The sequence below is a fragment of the Oreochromis niloticus genome, linkage group LG7, assembly GCF_001858045.2.
Source record: "Oreochromis niloticus isolate F11D_XX linkage group LG7, O_niloticus_UMD_NMBU, whole genome shotgun sequence".
NCBI lineage: Eukaryota > Metazoa > Chordata > Actinopteri > Cichliformes > Cichlidae > Oreochromis > Oreochromis niloticus.
The window spans coordinates 36,101,196-36,117,299 of record NC_031972.2 but is presented as its reverse complement, the minus strand read 5'-3'; the positions used below and the strand labels follow the sequence as shown (position 1 = coordinate 36,117,299).

The following is a 16,104-nucleotide window of genomic DNA, read 5'->3' as shown; positions in this document are numbered from 1 at the left end:
GGAGGAAGTTTGACTTTAAGCATCAGTTTGCTAGAACCACACAAAGGCAAATGTGTCCGACAGTCAAAGGCATAAGAATATGGAATTCTCTCGAAGATAATCTCAAGAGTTGTACAAACATGCACCGTTTTAAAATGTGTTACATATTTAAAAGGATAAATCAATATGAAGAACATGAAAGTAATTAGGGCTAAATGTGGAAGAAAAATTTTTCATTGCCATTTAATGCTGTATATTGCTGATTGTATTGATTTGTTGTTTAGTTTTGCATTGTTACATAAAGATACATGTTAGAGGGTTTTTGGGGGGTATTGGCGCCCTCTTGTAAGAGTATTTGGATTGCAGATAGGGGGCAGGTGCTAACAAGAATTTATTCTTCTTCCTGCTCCTTTTCACCCATGGGTGCAGTGTTATGTTGATGGGAAGGAGGAAAAGAAACACTGTTGAAACATGTGTGAAATAAATAAAGAAATGAAATGAATGAATGAAATCATGAAACTGATCAATGATCAGCTGATCGGCTTTTCTCTCTTCTTTGTTTATCGCCCGCTTTGCGCCAGAAAGAGGAAACCAGCGGATGTCCTTACTGAATCATCAGAGCTGAACAGGTGATGGAGAAACAGGTTTACCTTTTAGGTGACATGAATGAGTTGAAGTTATGAACTGTTTCTGAGAGACAAATAACACCAGGATCCTTTGTAGCTGACAGCTGGTAACTGTGCAGGGGCGGGTCTTATTCTCATTTTAAATGTCTAGCTTTTAACAAATAATTATCTGAATCTTACAACCAAAGTTTTTATGTGGTGCAAAATGTATAGAAATCATACATATAACAACAAGACAGTGTACATCTGTGTCACATTTGTTTTTATTTTATTTTTTACCTGGTGGGCAAATCGGCCAAATCGGCAAAATGCCAGGGCCGATTTTTTTGTCCCAGTCCAGCCCTGGCTACATTCAGAGTAAAGGTTCAGATGAACTTTAAATGTTTGTAATTCACATTTTCTGTTTAGCTTTTCATGCAGACTAAATCATATTCAATGGAAACATTCAGTCAGAGTCTAACAGCACGTTTCAGCTCATAGATGTGTCAGTGATCAGATTGTTGATGAGGAAAAGAGTACATCTCAACGTGATTGTCAGAGTCAATGTAAATGCTGCTTCAGTCATTGAAATGTCAGATATTAAAACATGTTACAGCAGGAATATAAACATGTTGGATACATTTCTATAAACACTCACTGATTTTTATTTAAACTGCTGTTGTCAGCAGACTCACACAGACACAGACTATTTTATTAGAGTTAAAGAGCCTGTGTGTTCAGAAACTGGACTTCAGTAACGTCATCGTTGACCCTTGTTCATCAAAGTAATAAACCCACAAATCTGTCTGAGTGTTCTTCTTGTGTCTTTACAAATACTCATGGATCCATCTCACTCTCTGTGGTTTGTTTCTGAGAGCTGAGTCAGGAGTGTCTGAGCAGGTTCATGTTTCCTGTTTACAATCATGTGACTTCATTCCTGACACTGAGTTCAGATAAAACTGATCTCAGTCTCATTAATTAGACTTTTGTCTCCTTTGTTTTTGTGGCAGAAGAAGGTTCCAGGTAGAATCTGCTGGATGAATGGTGGAGATACTCACTGTGACGAGGGAGCTTTAGTTTGCTTTGAATCCCAGAGTTGAACCTTACTGACACAGATGATGACAGGACAGCTCATACAGGAGATCAACCTAAAGCAGGTGAGACAGGTAGACAGGAAGCAGATGTTCATTACAGGTGAACTCCGCACACACAACAATAACACACACTCATTATGAGCTCATTGTAGAACTATGATGACATCATCACCGTGAGCCAATCAGCTGCACTCGTTTCCTTTGACGAGGAAGAAGGTTCCAGCAGCCACACCGAGCAGACCGAGAGTCAGACCCACTCCACAGAACACAGAGGGTCCAACACCTGGATCAGAGCGAGCGGACGCCTCCACCTCTGGAGACACAAACACAGAGAAACATGAACCTCCACATCTGGAGGCAAAGAGGAAAAACAAACATCTGTCTCAAACTGTCAGCTCAGATCAGATCCAGCTGTTCTGATGAACACTGGGCTCAGTCTTCACAGCTGGAGACAGACACCTCTGTATTTCTGTCAGTGTTCTGGGTTTAAATAAAGTTTTCTCACCATAGATTTTGGTCAGTGGTTGTGTCAGGGCCAGATGTTGCACTGCACAGCTGTAGATGTCTCCCAGCTGTGGGGTGAACTGCAGTCTGGAGATCTGGGTGAAGGTCCCATCTTTGTTGAGATAGGGAACATTGATGCTGGATCCTTGTGTGACCTTCTGCTGATTCTTGGTCCAGGAGACGTTGACAGGAGCAGGATAGAAACCAGTCACATGACAGATCAGAGTGTTCTTCTCTCCAAACTCCACCTCATCTCTGGTGTAGATCATCACAGCTGAAGGAACATCTGTGCACAAACACATCAGGCAGAGCACGATCAGAGCTCAGCAGGTTTCCATCAGCAGGTGATCATGATGATAATAAACATCAATAAAATAGTTCAGGTGTTCACTCAGATGATGTCATCACTGTCTGTGTGAGAGAAACTAGTGTGAGGTCAGAATCATGAAGTTAAACTACAGACAGAGGAACACAGACAGACTCAGTTCAGCTTTAGAGGAACTAAAAGGAGGAAAAAATAAAATAAAATGTGATGTGAAAAAATAAACACAAATATAAACATGTCAGCATTATGTTTCTGTACACATGATCAGTCTGAATGTGTTTAAGGTGGAATTATTTCTTGTATTTAATCAGTTTGAAGCTGGCTGTGTTTGATTGGACAGAATAGATCGACGCTGATGATGTAAACACAGGTGAGGTGAGACAGATGTTACATGTTGTATTTACCCTGTTCTGGAGGGAAGTCCTTCATGCCTTCACCAAATTGCTTCATATTCTTTCTGCAGGTCTTTTGAAAAGCCACAGATGATTCATAAGCATCTTCCCCATAAGTGATAGGATCAATAAAAGGAGGCAGAGGGTAGATTTCCTCCTTTTTGTTGAAGTCTGTGTAGGCAAGCTCTTCACCATCCAGTCCATACATGTTCTCTTCATCAGACTCTGAACAGCCACCGACAGCAATGTCACTGTGCAGAGCTGAAACACATCAAACACTGATCAGTGACCTGATCAATGACCTGATCAATAACCTGCTGTTTACAGAGACAAACTCACGGTCAGCAGAGACACAGAGGACACAGGAGAGGAAGAGGAGCAGCTCCTTCATCTTCATCAGCAGCTCTCTGAGAGTTAAACTGCGAGTGTGTGTGTGTGTGAACCTCACAGTGTGTGAGAGTGAACTGACTGAAAGTGCAGCTGAGCTCTAACACACAGCAGCCAATCACAGAGCTCACAGCTTATGATGTCATCAGTGTCCAGCCAGACAGCAGCTGAAGGTGAACATGATCTGAAACAGACAGCACCGATCAATAATCAATATTTATAGACCCTTCAAAATAAAGTTCAGCCTGATCAGTTTCCACTCTGAGGGTTTTCAAAATAAAACACACTTTATTCTAATAAAATGATTCAGTTTGTTTAAAAACACTGTGAAATATGACTTTATTTCTTATTTAAATAGTTTCCAGTTTAAAATACACCTGAGTTCATGTGTTACTGTGACAGTGAGAGTCACAGCTGAGTTTGTCAGCAGGAAACTTTTACAAACACAAAAACTTTACGCCTCCATCATATGTGGTAGATCTATCCAGCAGGCCCGATCAGTCTTTGCCAGGCTGATTCTGGCCTCGGGCCTTATGTTTGACACCCCTACAATAATCTGATCAGCTTTCAGACATTGATTATTGATCACAGAGCTGAGGAGGAGGAGCTGCTCTGATCATGTGACAAATACAAGATTTTCAAGTGTTTCCTCTGCTGTTTATCAGCCAATCAGCTCTTTGCTGTCACACAGCTGACCTCTGCAGGTGAGTCATCATTGTGGGTCTTCTATACAGGGAGTGCAGAATTATTAGGCAAATGAGTATTTTGTCCACATCATCCTCTTCATGCATGTTGTCTTACTCCAAGCTGTATAGGCTCGAAAGCCTACTACCAATTAAGCATATTAGGTGATGTGCATCTCTGTAATGAGAAGGGGTGTGGTCTAATGACATCAACACCCTATATCAGGTGTGCATAATTATTGTCAAAAATAGTGAGATATCTTGCAGAGGGATGCAGCAGTCTTAAAATTGCAAAGCTTCTGAAGCGTGATCATCGAACAATCAAGCGTTTCATTCAAAATAGTCAACAGGGTCGCAAGAAGCGTGTGGAAAAACCAAGGCGCAAAATAACTGCCCATGAACTGAGAAAAGTCAAGCGTGCAGCTGCCAAGATGCCACTTGCCACCAGTTTGGCCATATTTCAGAGCTGCAACATCACTGGAGTGCCCAAAAGCACAAGGTGTGCAATACTCAGAGACATGGCCAAGGTAAGAAAGGCTGAAAGACGACCACCACTGAACAAGACACACAAGCTGAAACGTCAAGACTGGGCCAAGAAATATCTCAAGACTGATTTTTCTAAGGTTTTATGGACTGATGAAATGAGAGTGAGTCTTGATGGGCCAGATGGATGGGCCCGTGGCTGGATTGGTAAAGGGCAGAGAGCTCCAGTCCGACTCAGACGCCAGCAAGGTGGAGGTGGAGTACTGGTTTGGGCTGGTATCATCAAAGATGAGCTTGTGGGGCCTTTTCGGGTTGAGGATGGAGTCAAGCTCAACTCCCAGTCCTACTGCCAGTTTCTGGAAGACACCTTCTTCAAGCAGTGGTACAGGAAGAAGTCTGCATCCTTCAAGAAAAACATGATTTTCATGCAGGACAATGCTCCATCACACGCGTCCAAGTACTCCACAGCGTGGCTGGCAAGAAAGGGTATAAAAGAAGAAAAACTAATGACATGGCCTCCTTGTTCACCTGATCTGAACCCCATTGAGAACCTGTGGTCCATCATCAAATGTGAGATTTACAAGGAGGGAAAACAGTACACCTCTCTGAACAGTGTCTGGGAGGCTGTGGTTGCTGCTGCACGCAATGTTGATGGTGAACAGATCAAAACACTGACAGAATCCATGGATGGCAGGCTTTTGAGCGTCCTTGCAAAGAAAGGTGGCTATATTGGTCGCTGATTTGTTTTTGTTTTGTTTTTGAATGTCAGAAATGTATATTTGTGAATGTGGAGATGTTATATTGGTTTCACTGGTAAAAATAAATAACTGAAATGGGTATATATTTGTGTTTTGTTAAGTTGCCTAATAATTATGCACAGTAATAGTCACCTGCACACACAGATATCCCCCTAAAATAGCTAAAACTAAAAACAAACTAAAAACTACTTCCACAAACATTCAGCTTTGATATTAATGAGTTTTTTGGGTTCATTGAGAACATGGTTGTTGTTCAATAATAAAATTATTCCTCAAAAATACAACTTGCCTAATAATTCTGCACTCCCTGTATACTGATACTGATAAGCACTCACCGACGCATCACCCTCCCTACCCCGGATCCAACGCCACCTCCAACGCTTACCTCCCCTCTGATGTGGACATCGGGTCAGTTGGAGGCGCAGTCGAAAGACTGCAGCGGTCCCAGATCAGATGTACACACTGGAACTCTTTCCCATGTTGCTTGTCTGTGTTTATTGTGCTATGGTGTGTTAATATCTGTGCATTCCTGTATTATCCTTTTGTGTTACACATTTCGATGTTTTTTTCCTCGCTACTGTTAAAATCTCCCAGTTCTTTTAATCTTTGGGCTGAAGGAAGGACAATACTCGGTGTATAAATGCTCAATCAACAATTATTTATTTCCATACAATTCAACACTTATGAGCATAAGAACCATCATGATGGGGAGACCTGCCTGCAGAGGGTCACAGCAAGTCTCAAAATGGTGACGGGTTACTCAGCCTTTTATAGCCTCTAGTGGCCCCCACCTAGTCATGAAACCCTAAACATTCACATTCTTTCTCTCACACGGCGCCTAAGTTATGACCTCGGCTCCCTGTCTTTCTGCTCTCTGTAAAGGTGGGGGCATGGAATGTAGTCTGTTTCTCCCATTTATCAGTACACGGCCCTCTGCACCCAACATTCTCTTCATGATTCAGCAGTATGAAATGTCAAGAAACAGTGTAACACATTCAACAGTGTTGAGTAATACAGGTCAATCCAATAGATCTAATGATTTTCACACTCTTTTAAGTCAGAAGTATAATGCAAACTAAAACTACATACTGATCACACACTCTATATTAAGGGGTATAATATGATCTACTGCAGTATCATAATTTCAACTACTTTGATTACAGATATAAGGTAACATATGATAACAGAATAATCTCACAATTCCCCCTTTTGATCTCTTAAAAAAGAGATCACTTATAACATACACTCCAGCGTTACAAGGTCCAGTTCTTCTTGGTCCTGAGGCCCTCTGTCCCCCTTTAACGGGTCGACCATATGTGGAATGACCTCTGTGTTTGCGCAGTTCAGATGCAAGAAAAATTAGATTTACAACCATAACAGCAGTTACAGATGACACTCCCATCACTCCCCAATTCTCCCACAGCTTTATTTTGGTGCTCCAGTTTCCCACTCCCATTTTTGGTCCCCTCTTATACCTTTCAAATGTACTTAGACTAGAACCTCTGTCTAAGGAGCTTTTAACCTTTATTTTTATTGCTGCAGCTACCAGTATCTTCCAGTTGGGTGATTCTCAGCTTCTTTCTTCGACCTCCGGGGTTAGACCACCCTTTAGTCGTTGCACAGATCAGGGGATTATTCTGCCCCGATTTCAAACAAAGATCTGTGTATTTTGGGGTCACCGCCGTGTCCCCCTTTTTGCCAAGAGCCTCTCGAACCTCGTTGGTCTGGTGTTCCTAGATTTTGGCCAACCCCTTCATGGTTATTGCTGTGTTTATGGGATCCATCTTCTCAAGGAGCCCAAACGCCATGACACTTGACCCCAGTTGCTGTCTCGGCAGTTCCTACATCTGTCTCTGCTGTGAAGGGTCCTCATATCTCCGTGTCCCCGTCTGGTGTCTGTTCCTTTCTCTGCAAGAGACAGAAAACCAAAACACCTCTCTCCCTAGCCTTGATAATCTATTATATATTATCCATTGTCCTTCCGGTGCTGCAAATTTGGTTTAGAATATTATGTTCAGGACTCTCTGACCAAGGAACTTATTCTAATCATAATCTATGTGTGTGTAAGCGTGTTTGCATTTACCCCTCTGCACTCAAAGTCAATACCTACAATTTATCAGTCCGGACAGTCACGCCGAACGAAGCTTATGACCTTCAAAAGACTGAGTGTCAACTCATTATGAGCACATTTGCAATGTGTTTATGAAAGTGATTATAACCACTTAGTTTAATCAAGAAATCAAAAACAAAAACAAATTAACCCTTTTTTTTTTCTTTTTTTCTTTTTTTTTTTATTCTAACACATTATAAGCTTACCATACCTAAATTATTAAACACACAAATAAAGTCATAAACTGTTCATAAAACCATTGTTTGATGTTCAGACTCAACTTCCCCCTTTTTGACACACTCCCATGTGTCAATTCATCGGAGCTAGAAAATTAAAAGAGAAGGTTAGTGACATCATATCTCAGAACTCAAAATTAGCAACCAAAGGGTTAAGTCTGCAGTTCCACACTCTCATGTGAAGCTACAGTCTCCCCCTCTGCTCTCTCTTATCCTCCTGCTCCTGCAAAAACAAAACAAAGCAAAGCGAAGCATCCACCCTTCTCTTGCCGGCTAGGTGAATTGTTTGTCAGCATTTACTAATCCTAAAGTTGGTGCCGTCATTGTCTCAGTATCAAGTCAGTCAAAACTTTTAGTCCGTCCATCACAGTCCAGTCACATGCATTCATTCACACCCATTCATACCAGATGTTGCTGATAATGGAATCTCACGCGTAACCTATTCGAGTATCCATCACCAGCAAGATGACGTCATCATTTCAAAAAGAAAACAATTCTTTGTTTTTGGAGTGGATTGACTCGCTGCAATCCTTTTAGACTCAGGACTTCTCACGTGATCAGTGTCCCATATAAGTGAATTTCTCTCAAGCCAATTACAATCATGGAGAAGCACACTTTGCAACTGTTTTCAGTAAAAATATTTCATAGCGCTTTAAATTTCAATCTTTCAGGCCTGGTTTAAAGAGCTGATTGTTAAATCATGAACTCACAAAATATCACCATCGGTGGATCACACCTCTCAGATGTTCCTATCTCAGTGCACTGTAACAAAAACAAAAACAGACGTAACCAACAAAATACTAACAAAAACAACACAAACTAGGGCCCGTTGCAGACATGCCCAAGCATAAAACCATCCCTCTCTCGCTTAGAGAAAGAACACAAGCCAAAGCTCACTGATAAAATCAAGCTAGCGCTAAGCAAAACCAAAAAATCAACCAGAAATTCACAGGAAAGTTTTGCTTCCTGCCGGGACAATATTGTGTGGGAATGAGAACCTCAGGTACCGTAGCACCTTTGTTCCTCCTTGAATTAAATCTCAATCACAGAAAATGCGGTACTTCGACCTAAAACTTACACTATTAGTTCATCATTTTCACTCTGTGCCACTGTTCCTCACCAGGCTGTGTGAAGCACAGCAAAGAATTCAGTCAAGGCCTTGAGCCATAAACAGACATCACGCACAGACATTGTTTTCATAACCAAATTGTTTCAGACCTTATTCCTTAAATCTACATAAATACTCTTTGGGTGACATAAAACACATTCTAAATAATCAATGGTAATCAATGGCTCCTCATAAAAATTATGTATTGGGATATTTGTGTGCAGCATTTTGCATATCAGCATAAGCATTTGTTAGCAAAGCATTCTTCATTGCATCAGCGTGTGTGTGTGTATGTGTGGATCACTTCTCAGTGAATTGAATCAGCATTTTGATGTGTGTGTGTGTGTGTGTGTGTGTGTGTCATTTTTCACTCAATCAACGAGTGCACATCTGTTCATGTGTGTGTTTCTTTTCATCAGTGTATGTAGATGTGTGTGTTTGTGTGTGTGTTCATCACTTTCCTGTTCTGGTGTTCTGGGTAAACTACGGCCTGAAGCATGTCCTGGGGTCCTGCCCTCCTCCTTTTCAGTCTGTTTGCGACCATTGCTGCTGCTGCTGCTCGAAGTTCTGTCCATCCTGGTTCTGACCCCAATCGGGGCAGTCCTTTCTCCAATGTCCATGCTCACCGTAGGTGAAACCTGCATCTTCTTCTGTGTTTTTGTCCATTCTGAGGTGCCTTTTGACCTCAGTTACTCCTTCGGTCTCCGTCGCGCCATTTTTGCTGCTGCCCGATCATGCATGTTGGTCCGTCACTGTCCTGCACAGTGTTAATGCAGAGTTGTTAAGGTCAGTATTCCTTTGCTCGGCCTCACTTTTCATTCGGGCTTGGCGGGCGTCTCGTCACAGCTCTGTCAGCTGACGCAGTCCGGGAATTTTCCCCCGTGTAGTGAAACGGGCCTTAGGTTTTAGTGCTCTCCGTCTCTGCTGCATGAGATCTTTTTCCTGCAGCACTGTTGACATTTTCAGGTCCAGCTGTTGCAGCATTTGGTCAGGATCACGTAGAGGGGAGAGCAGGAGTCCAGGTCAGCCTCGGCTTTCAGGGCCAGCAAAGCAGCCTGTAATTAAACATAAAGAGAAAAAACAAAAAACAAAACAAAACAAAAACAAACAGAAGTGTACAAACAGGAAAATGATGTTGTGTTGGCTGTGTTACAACAAGAGGGGAGAAACACCGGGGCATGCCCTGTGTCAGCCTTCTCTCCCCCTTTTTTTTTTTTTTTCTCACGATATAATCAACTCATAACCCACCAAGTTGACAGGACAACATGCACATGTTCAAATTCTTAAGATCATGTTTAAACTCACAAAAGAGAAATTTTCTTTCCGTCAGTAATCACTTGTGTTGTTCAATCATCAGAAAACATCTCACAATTTGACTGTTAACCACTAAATTTGTCATTTCATCACTGGTTGGTCATACCAGTCTCTTTATTTTCTTTTTGAAGGTAAATTGTTGTCCTGCAACCTAAAGGGTTTATTTGTTAGTAATGGATAAACTTCATCATTAACAAAAAACAGGTGTATGTTAATTTTTGCTGCTTTAACCTTGCTGGAAAATCTTCACATGTTCATGAGTGTAAGCTGTTTTTTCATTGCATGTGTGTGCATTTTTAGGCAGGTTAATTTTAACTTTTTCTCAACCTAGGCGTTACCTTAAAAGGAGCCTTTCTCTCACATTTCTCTGCTTGTGTGTGTTTTTGTTTCACCTTTTGTTGTGATGCTCCGGACGCCTTCCCAACCTCCACAAGTCCGTTGGCCCCAATTTCCACCCAATTTTGTGTTAAAACTTCTCTTAATTTCTCCTCTAATTCTCTCCTCGCTGCTGTCTGTTTCACAGCTGCTGATTCTTGCTGGGTGTGGTTCCCCTTACTTATAATTTTGCTTCGGCCGCTGTGCTTGTGGGGGCAGTTGGTCCAGGTCCGTAGCTTCCTGTATTAACACACTAAGAGATTTATTTAATTTCATTTTCATCACTGTTAAACAGATAAGCAGGCAACACGCCCACCTTGACAGCGCAAACTGCACGCCAGTCTCCCAACACATTCCTCTCTCTGCTTCTCAATAATTCTCCACTACACACCTCTTACTCTCTCTCTCTCCTTTTTTTATTATTTTTTATTACACCACAGAGTAATGCACCCAATTATGCCCGTCTATCTCTATGTGGCTCCAAATTCCCTCTTTATTTAATTTCACGTTATCAGGGGACAGGCACACAACAATTTTAACCACTGAAACGTCACTGAAACGAGGACTCTAACCTCTATTTTAAGAAATGAGGACTCTAACCTCGGTTTTCTTTTTGACTACTCTAGAGCTCAACCTTTGATCGCAAAATGTGTCTTGGTCTAGTCCAGAATAAATGTGAACCCGTGATTACACGGCTGTTCCAGTGTTATTCTGTAGCTATGCGGGAGTCCTCAGTTCCCAAGTCACCACCTCGGCACCCAGACGACGCTGGACCGGCCTGTGCGTCCACAGACAGGGGGGTTGCCACACCTTGAACAAAATTAATTTCCACAGGTACACTAGGTATCAACCTTTGATCCTAAAATGTGTCTTTACTCTAATGTCCTCCTAATCACACATCAACCGTCACTGTCACTGTGCTCACGCTTCACACACGGAAACACACACAGAGCAGCACCCAGAGCGCGCTTCACACACAGAACAGCACCCAGTGCGCGCCTCACACACACAGCGCGTTTCACCAGCAGTGAGACCCACAGAGAGCGCTTCTCATCAGCGGAAATTTACACAGAAACCTCTGAACTCAACTGTTAGAACTCTTCCGAAGCACAACCGCACCATACACCAGGTACCCCTTTTACTGCGCTTATGGCCGCCACAACGGGGCAAAATCGCATCATAAAAGTGATGCTCGTCCCCGAAGCTCAAAACCGACACCATAAACCAGCATCTGCTTAACCTTAATTTCACACTAATTTCATGGCCGCATCAACGAGGACTCAACCGACACCATAACCCACTTCAAAACCTCTATTCAATGTACTGGACATATGGCCGCGTCTCCAAAGATTCTAATGTATTATTGCTACAGAAGCCAGTCTTAGACAAAGTTAAATGTGGAAGGTAAAGTGGGCTGCAACTAGACTCAACGTAGTATGTAATTAGTATCTTGCTAGAAGCAGTTCATTTAACACACTGGAATTTAGCCTCAACTTATGTTGTTAGTATCTTGCGCCAAAAACCAGACACCGACAAATTTAATGTGAAAATACGTGTAACTCAGCGAACAGATTAATTTGGAAAGCCCAATATGCACATTTGGTATTTATAATACAACAGGCTGTGCTTACCTTTCTGTTTAGGCCGGCCTTCTGTTCGCCTTGCCCCACGATCTCACCACAGGCCAAATCTGCCCCTCCTCAGCACACCAAAGATCCGGGTCACCGGGCACCAAGTTGTTAAAATCTCCCAGTTCTTTTAATCTTTGGGCTGAAGGAAGGACAATACTCGGTGTATAAATGCTCAATCAACAATTATTTATTTCCATACAATTCAACACTTATGAGCATAAGAACCATCATGATGGGGAGACCTGCCTGCAGAGGGTCACAGCAAGTCTCAAAATGGTGACGGGTTACTCAGCCTTTTATAGTCTCTAGTAGCCCCCACCTAGTCATGAAACCCTAAACATTCACATTCTTTCTCTCACACGGCGCCTAAGTTATGACCTCGGCTCCCTGTCTTTCTGCTCTCTGTAAAGGTGGGGGTATGGAATGTGGTCTATCTCTTCTGCTATCAGAACAACAAGGCCTTCTGCACCCAACATTCTCTTCATGATTCAGCAGTATGCAATGTCAAGAAACCATGTAACACGTTCAACAGTGTTGAGTAATACAGGTCAGTCCAATAGATCTAATGATTTTCACACTCTTTTAAGTCAGAAGTATAATGCAAACTAAAACTACATACTGATCACACACTCTATATTAAGGGGTATAATATGATCTACTGCAGTATCATAATTTCAACTACTTTGATTACAGATATAAGGTAACATATGATAACAGAATAATCTCACACTACCTAGCCTGACCTGTCTCCCCAATGTGATGTTTGTGTATTGTATGTACGGTCGGCAAGGTCTGTCATCTCGGTTGCGGGCAAAAGACCTGCAACTGACAAATAAAGGCTATCTCTCTCTATCAAAAAGCTGCATGTTTGGATACCAGAACAATTTCTGTAGAAAGTGTGCAGGAGAAACTCCAGTGTGAATGCTGACAGACAAACAGACTGGTTCTTATATCAATCTGAGCACTCAAAGACACTTGGGCAGTGTATTTTTTGCAACATATAATGTGTTTCTGGATACACTGCTGCTTTTTCAGCATTCAAAGATTGATGACACTGTGTCAGAGCTGGCTATGAATTTCAGACGGATCAGGCCTTAACTTAACAAAAGAGTTATCAATCGTTCTTTTCATCTTTTCTTATTACCATTATTTCTTATTACTTATTTCTTATTACCCACAGCTACATCCACGTCTGTCAGGCCTAGGCTGCTCACTGGGGCTGGGTATCATCACTGATTTCTATGATCCATTCAATTCGATTCAATTTTGCCTCAGACAGTCAGAAATATTATAATTCTGATCATTTATCAGCACTGATAACCCTAAAAATAATCTTCAATTTTGCATAATTTTTTAAAAAAAAGTTTACATTTCTTCAGTATATTCTTGTCTGAGGTCATTTAAGTAAAAAAACAAAGACAGCGGCCGACAGTGCTGTAAACAAAGGTAGACTGGTGGGAAACAAGCTAATGAATAATGTGCATGAAGTGTGATTTTTATCATGGTGGAAGCAAAACAGCAAAAGTCAGAGTGAATTAATGACGATGTTTATCAAATGTGAAGCATAGTTTGGATTTTCTTTTCCTGCTGGTTCAGTGAATTTTGGTTGAAGAGAGACAAAACCTGCATCTCAGAATCTAGCGCAAAAAAGACGTAAACACAAAGCACAGACCCAACGCATCAGAATCAGTGAGCTGTTGGCTTTCAGCCCCGACGGCGCGTCCAGGTACGGGCCGTCAGGTGAGAAAGCCAAGAAAGAGAAAGCTGATTCTGATGCATCGGTCCGCTTTGTGTTTACGTCTTTGTGCAGAATCTGTTTATTTGCTCTCATTTGCTGCTTGGTGGTTGTTGAAATAGTTTTTGAGCTTTATTGCTTCATTCAAGCTACTCACCTCTCTCTATCCACCTGCACTTTCAACTGGACCAGGGCCAATCAGAGAGGTCCCGCCCCTGACTATCTCTGATTGGTTTAGACCACGATAGGGGCATAATGTGTGTCTGTTGTTGGCCACACGGAGACTTTCAGAATTGCAGAGACTTTTCTTTTTTTTTTTTACTCAAACAATTGGTCGCACTGGTGCGACTTGGGATTTATGACCAAATTGGTCGCACTCTAGATCCCTGCTCCAAGAGGGACAAAGGACCCCCTATTGATCCTCTACCTAATCACATGAACCAAGGTGTGAAGACAGGTGTGGGTCACAATCAGCCAGGGTTTAAGGTGAGCTCATTGTGAAACCTGGTCCCACCCTATCATGTGATTTCCTGAGGTCAGATGGCCCAGGATGTGAGTGGGCGTTAAGGCGTCTGGGAAGGGATCTCAAACTGGATTATAGATGGCAGACAGTTGGTGTCGTAAACCACCGCCTCTGTTCAAAGATGGTCGCTCACAGTAGACATAGCTTCTTCTTTTTTTCTGCCAAGCTCCTTAGACCCTTACAATGTAACTACAGCCCAGCCCATGCAGCAGAATATTAATGACTAACCTCGTATTGTGGATGGATTATCTCAGCATCCTGCCATGTGATTGCATTTGTCTCTAACCATCAGGAACCCTCATGTTAACTTTTATTAAGTCCTCAGTTCGTTAGCGATCACACAGCACATAATTATATACCAGGCAGCCCAACTTCAGTAACTCTATAAACGTCACTGCTGTTTACTCTCCTGTCCTTATTTATGTTGAGATTGATAGCAGAGCTGTACGTTTTAATTTGTTTTTTAAATCTCTCAACCTGCTGAAATTCTCTGCCAACACAGAGGAGATTCTCAGGAGGTGCCACCAACGGCTATACCTCCTTAGGAAACTCAACTCCTTTGGAATCAGCACATCCATCATGATGACTTTCTACTATGCCTTCCTGGAAAGCATCGTGACCTTCTCTATCACCTGCTGGTTCCACTCCCTCAGCCTTCAGAACAGGAACAGGTGGTGGCGCTGCAGGCGACAGTGTGGGAGCCACAGATGGTGTTGTTGCAGGCGACGAAGACTGGACGGGCCCCTCGGACCCTCCAGCAGGAACAGACGGCTGAAGCAGTTCCTCGGACCCTTCAGCGTGGACGGAAGACAGCTGGAGCGATTCTCCAGAACCCCCAGCAGGAACAACAGACGAAGGCCGGACGGGCCCCTCGGACCCTTCAGCAGGAACAGGTGGCAGAACAGATGACTGAGGAGAGGAGTGGTGGTGGCGAGGGTGCCGTTTCCTTCAGGATGAGGGAACAGGAACCGGTGGAGAAATGGAGACCTCCTCCTCATCCTCCGACCACATAGCCACCAGGAAAAAGGCAGGCGAATGAGGTCCCGGCTGGCGTGGGGAGCGAGAGGAAGTTCGTGGTAGTGTTGAGGCAGGTGGAGAGTGTGTGTTGTCCTGGGGCAGCAGTAAAGAAGTAGAGGTGGAGATAGAGAGAGCAAGCTCGCCAGCCCTGACCTGCTCCCTCCAGGCAGCTATGGAGCTACCCAGCACAGTGTCCATAGAAAACTGAGTTAGCCGAGGGTTGCTCCGAATGACAGCATCTACTGCGCTTAGCCCGTCCGCCATGGTCCTCAAATCCTTGGCCTGGGCAATGCGGTCAAGAAGCTTAATCATCCGCTCCAAGTCATCGTTAAACTAAAAGGCTGAAGAGTCTGCGGGGTCCATGTTCTGGTCGCGATCTTCTGTTGTGTGACGGCTGTGTGCAGGCAGGAAAAGGACCCAAAGTGCAGACTCAGGAGACAAACGTGAACTTAAACAGCTTTAATGCTGAACTCCAAAGGGTAACAAAACTGAGAATACAAAATAAGTTCACGCAGACAGAACACACAGCAAGATGAGGGTAGATAAGGGTAGTCTAAGGAGCTTGAAAGAAAAGCGTCTGGACTTGTTCGCGGTCCGCGACACGGACACTTCTTCTTCTTTTACGTATTATTGGCAGTTGGCAAACAACTGCATGGTGCATTACCGCCACCACTGGTATGGAGTGTGGACAGAAATCACGCTCAAAAACAAAACAAAACAAAAAAACAACAACATATCGTTCATATCCTCCCAAACAACATTCCTTCTCTCAAAAACTGAAAAAAAGCCTGATAACATTTATCCCCTGACTCCTTCTGTAATAACCCTACAAGATCAAGCTTCAT

General features: G+C 42.9%; 1 protein-coding gene across 2 annotated transcripts; it reads right to left on the bottom strand.

Moving 5' to 3' along the window:
* Nucleotides 1-1,816: 1,816 nt before the first annotated feature.
* LOC100702693 (HLA class II histocompatibility antigen, DR alpha chain) lies at nt 1,817-3,359 on the bottom strand. 2 transcript variants are annotated; one of them, XM_005465904.3, is made up of 4 exons: nt 3,239-3,359; nt 2,912-3,160; nt 2,184-2,468; nt 1,817-1,991 (listed from the first exon to the last, which is right to left on the bottom strand). In XM_005465904.3, exons 1-4 carry the CDS (start codon nt 3,294-3,296, stop codon nt 1,861-1,863), a joined length of 723 nt encoding a protein of 240 aa, XP_005465961.1. In that variant the 5' UTR covers nt 3,297-3,359; the 3' UTR covers nt 1,817-1,860. The 2 variants fall into 2 exon arrangements, with proteins under 2 accessions (XP_005465961.1, XP_025764327.1); XM_025908542.1 differs by having other exon boundaries at nt 2,912-3,124; nt 3,239-3,355.
* Between the last annotated feature and the right edge of the window lie 12,745 nt (nt 3,360-16,104).